The 4,453-nt window shown below is 42.3% G+C and overlaps 1 protein-coding gene across 1 annotated transcript in view; it reads right to left on the bottom strand.

Annotated features, from left to right (window-relative positions):
- The window catches only part of LOC108754644 (ankycorbin-like), a 9,302-nt gene extending 5,151 nt beyond the window's left edge, over positions 1-4,151 (bottom strand). Inside the window, exons 1-5 of the mRNA XM_018497106.1 lie at positions 3,876-4,151; positions 3,230-3,564; positions 1,265-1,541; positions 880-1,128; positions 248-672 (exon numbers count right to left, since the gene is read on the bottom strand). Coding sequence (XP_018352608.1) covers positions 248-672; positions 880-1,128; positions 1,265-1,541; positions 3,230-3,564; positions 3,876-4,090 — 1,501 coding nt within the window. The 5' untranslated portion in view covers positions 4,091-4,151. The remainder of the gene's footprint in view (positions 1-247; positions 673-879; positions 1,129-1,264; positions 1,542-3,229; positions 3,565-3,875) is intronic.
- Positions 4,152-4,453: the final 302 nt, after the last annotated feature.

The raw sequence follows: 4,453 nt of genomic DNA, 5'->3' as shown, positions 1-4,453 counted from the left end.
TTTTATTCGGACCTTTGCTGTAAAAACTAAAATCATTTCAATGACTTATTTCGTTATAATAGTAAGGTACTACTAAAATATATTGCGATGGATATATAATACGTCGTATCAAGATATTAATCTTTAAAGTGTAAATATTTATGACATTTTTATTTATTTAAAAAATGTTTATTACATCAGTCCAATTGTCCTCGAGTTAGATTTAACAAATGTTCATACATTGCTCTACGCGTGTAGCTAATCTGACCTTTGTTAGGTGCAATCTTATGCGTTCTCAGTTGCTGCGCCGTGGTACCACCATGCATTTGAATGAGTTTCGCACAGTCTCTGTGTCCTCTATAAAGAGCTGCGTCCAGAGGAGTCATCGAATTACCCTTACTAGTTCTAAGAACCGCATTGATTCTCGCGCCGTGATCCAAGAGAACTTTGCACGCGTCCAGATGGCCGTGCAAAGCCGCGACATGAAGAGGTGTCTTGCCGTCGTGAGTAGCGATATCCAACGTCGACGGTCTCTTTTTCGCTAACCATTTTATCAACTCAATTCTACCGGACGCAACGGCCTCGTGTCCTATCCCTGTGCCACGCACTGTTTTAGCGTGAAGCGACCCGCCATGCTGGGTTAGTATCTTCAAGGTTTCTAACTGGCCCTTAGCTGCGGCACAAAGTGCTGGTCTGAAAGACGTTGTCAAATTTTCTTCAAAATACTTTTTTAAATTTTTACTATAATTAGAATCTAATATATAGAGGTTTGATCCAACATGTACCAAGTGTGGTAGAATATCGATTTAAAAGAATCGTTATCTAGGAAGAAATCGTATCAATTATTTTACTGAGAGGCCGATTAATAATTAAGATTGCCCAGAAACTTGGTAATCTTACGTTCTACCCTTTCGATCTTGGCGATTGGGATCGGCCCCGAGTTTAAGGATGAGAGCGGTGGCATCCGCATGGCCTAAAGTGGCGGCGTAATGTAACGCGGAGCAACCGTTATCATCCACATAGTCCGGATGAGATCCGCACAAGTTCACGAGTACTTCTACGCATCTCGCATGGCCCCTCGATGCTGCGCAGTGAAGTGCCGTCAGTCCATCTTTATCCGAAGTGCCTGCGGCTGCCGATCCTCCAGCTCTAAATCAGTGAAAAATAATTGTGTAATAACGAATCTTTCTTAATTTCTTTTCTAGCATTATTCTTGTAAATACCACTTAAAGAGTCTGAAATAAAAGCGGTGTAACATTGAAGAGATTGCCGTTTAAGAGTCTACCTTGCTAGAGCCAACACCGCCTCCACGCTACCCGCGCTCGCTGCCCACAGAATTGGTTGCCGTCCGTCTTCGTCCTTCGCGTTCACGTCCGCGCCGAATTCAAGAAGTGTTTGTAAAACTTTCAGGCCGACCTTCTTAGGAACGGCAAGTTCAGCCGTGGCAGCCGCACCGCAACATTGAGCGGCATAATGAAGCGGAGATCCGCCACGTAAATCCGGGGTGGAAGGTCGCGCGCCGGCCGCGAGGACCAACCGAACACATTCCGCTTCCCCACAGACTAAAAGTCATTTTTGCATCTTCTTATTTTCTTATTTTTTTAACATTTTGATAGGGAGAGTGAGAAAGAATAATACCGCCGGATATTCTTTTGGATTTGTGCAATCATTTATTATTGCATACATGTAATTAACGAAAATATGGAGGGTCGTAATTATCAGAAGGTCTCGGACAAATTTATCAAACGTAGTATCACTAGATAAATTCTCTGGAGTCCAGATCTTCGGTGCAGACTTCTTTTGTGTTCTAATGTTTACGGATATAAAAAGTCTTTGTGCGCTTTGTAATCTGCTTTAGCTTTAATATCTGAAGCTATATGACTGCACTTATTAATATTCTAATATTTAATAGTATTCTATTTCGTTATTATATTTTCAATAATTATTATTATTTTAATTCATTTTTATTACAATTCTCTTTTTCTTGGAAGGTCAAGCCGTCCACTGTCGTACATTTAAAGTTTTTCTTAAAAGTTGAATGACAGACTAAAATGCAGGCCGTGGTATCGTTCCTTCCGATCTCCGGGGAAACGATGTGCCGCAATGGTCAAGGAAGGTTAGTAGGTCGTCTTGAGTAACGTCCGTTAGCGATCACGCGAGAAAGCATATCGCGATCATTTCAGCGACTGACCGTACAATAGAAGTCCTTGGATTTCAATTGTATACGAAACCAAACGCGCGCGCGTACAAGCGTTATTTTATCTGTTAGACATATATCGGTTATATGTTCACACTCGTAAAAGGAAAAAAAAAACATGTATTGTTGAAGATGTTCCAAAATAATAAGTAAACGTTTGTTTACTTATATTGATTCACGTACATATATAAGAATCTCTGCAGGGGATGACTGATTCCGCCTCTAGGCAGAAAATTTCTTTAATTCCTGATCTTCAACAAGTTTACATAAATATATAAAAAATATAAATAAGGACTCTTAATCTTAAAAACAATGAGAAATTTAGGACAAGGCTAATGAGAGTCTGTTGTAAGAGCGAAGAGTTAGAAGATGTAGATAATACGGTTGTCTTCATTTATCATATCGAACGTTCCGGCTCACTTTGGAGTCATCTTCAGCGAAAAGAATGATCATTTAAAACGACACGTCAGGATAAACTGACACGACATTAATTCGAGGAACGTTTTTTTGTTAACTCATATCTCATGGAAATTGTGAATCAATGTTTGCGAACTTCGCTGCTTTCCCGTTGAGCGTATGGATTACTGCATTTCTGCCAATCTGCGATTGACTTACTCGCAACGTGGTATTATAGTCCATTTTTTCGCAGAAGATCACTCCAAAGTGAGCCGAAACGTTCGATATAATAAATGAAGACAACCGTCAACACTTGAGTATTATCTACATCTCCTAACTCAACAGCGTTAGACTTTCATTAGCCTTGTTCTGAATTTCTAATTGTTTTTTCAACAAGTTTCTTAATCACAGACCAACCACGGGTCAGTTAGAAGGCGTACTAAAAATAGATTTGGACACGAAGATAACCTGTGAAACGCACAATTTCTGTAAATCAGCCGAAAGATACTAACAATAAATGACATGCTCGGTAACGTTTTGTTAACACGTCAGTGCAAAGAGCTAAAAGCTGAAAAGGAGGGGAAAAGTAATTTGTGCAGTTTAAAAGACAGGCAGAAAAGGAAGATGTTGTTAGAGATAAGATAGAGCGAGAAGTACCAGTGGCCCAATGGAGAACACTGTGCCCCTCGAGATCCTTAGCGTTGACATCGGCACCGTTCGCTAGAAGTACCGCGACCAGCTGAGTGTCCCCGGCGATGACCGCGAGATGAAGCGGGGTGTGACCCTCGGCATCAGGGGCGTTCACCAGTTCTGGTGCCGCCGCGGCAACGGCACCACCGGTACCCGCGTCCATGCAATAATGGAGGGCGTTTCTCAATGTACGATCTCTGTAAGCGGTCGTTTCCTCCTGTTCCTTCAATAATCTCAACACTCTTGCCCTGTCGCCTTGTTGACAGGCGTGCATTAAAGGCGTAGCGCCGATATGTAACACTCTGAAACAGTGCGTTTTTTTCTTATTAGAAAAAAAAAAAGAGAGAGAGAGACAAAGGAATCTGTGTGTAAAAGAAAAAAAATTTATTCCGCACGTATTTCATTTATTCGTATAATAAAATATTATTTCCGATTGCAAGTACTTTACTTGTAACGGTAGGAACGTATTGTTCGGCTAACGTCAATCAATTTGATGAAATACCGTGTTGAATTCCGTCCGTCAAACAGACTGACTTGTGTGGACAAAAATAGAAGAGAAAATTTGAAGTTTAGTTAGTTAGGGAGAAAATCAATATCGAACGCGTCTCTGTACCTATAAGGCCTCTTCTTGCGATGATCCTGATGCTGCACAGCGCAAGGTGGATCTTGCGGCCACGATGTACCAGATGCGGACGATCTGTGTTTGGACGAACGATGATTCGGATACGGTGTCAGCGGGGGCAAGGACACGTCGGCCACGCGATCTGCTTTTTTCGGTTGAGGCTTCTCCTGCGACTTGAGCGGAATCGGCGGAGTCTTAGTGTCCATGCCCGTCTCTGGCACCTACTCGCGACTACTCCAACCGGTCGCGTGGAAACATCTTCGGACCTCTCGACGGATCGAACTCATCGCGCCGAGAAGGACGTCTAGTCTCTTGACCCGAGTAGTAAAGTAGATCGGTGCTTGAAAGAAATTCGGTCGAAAACGTCCATTGCGGGCGTACACGGGGCGGGGTGGTGTTTGAAATTTCAATGAGTTTGGCTTCGATGCCAACGGAGCATATAAGATGAGCATATGCAAAATAAAAATATAGACGTACACGCATGTATGTGTGTATATGTGTGTGTGTGTGTGTGTGTGTGTGTGTGTGTGTGTGTGTGTGTGTGTGTGTGTGTGTGTGTGTGTGTGTGT

This window comes from Trachymyrmex septentrionalis, unplaced genomic scaffold, assembly GCF_001594115.1.
Source record: "Trachymyrmex septentrionalis isolate Tsep2-gDNA-1 unplaced genomic scaffold, Tsep1.0 scaffold80, whole genome shotgun sequence".
Taxonomy (NCBI): domain Eukaryota; kingdom Metazoa; phylum Arthropoda; class Insecta; order Hymenoptera; family Formicidae; genus Trachymyrmex; species Trachymyrmex septentrionalis.
Note: the sequence above shows the minus strand (reverse complement) of the source record. Positions and strands in the feature narration are given on the sequence as shown.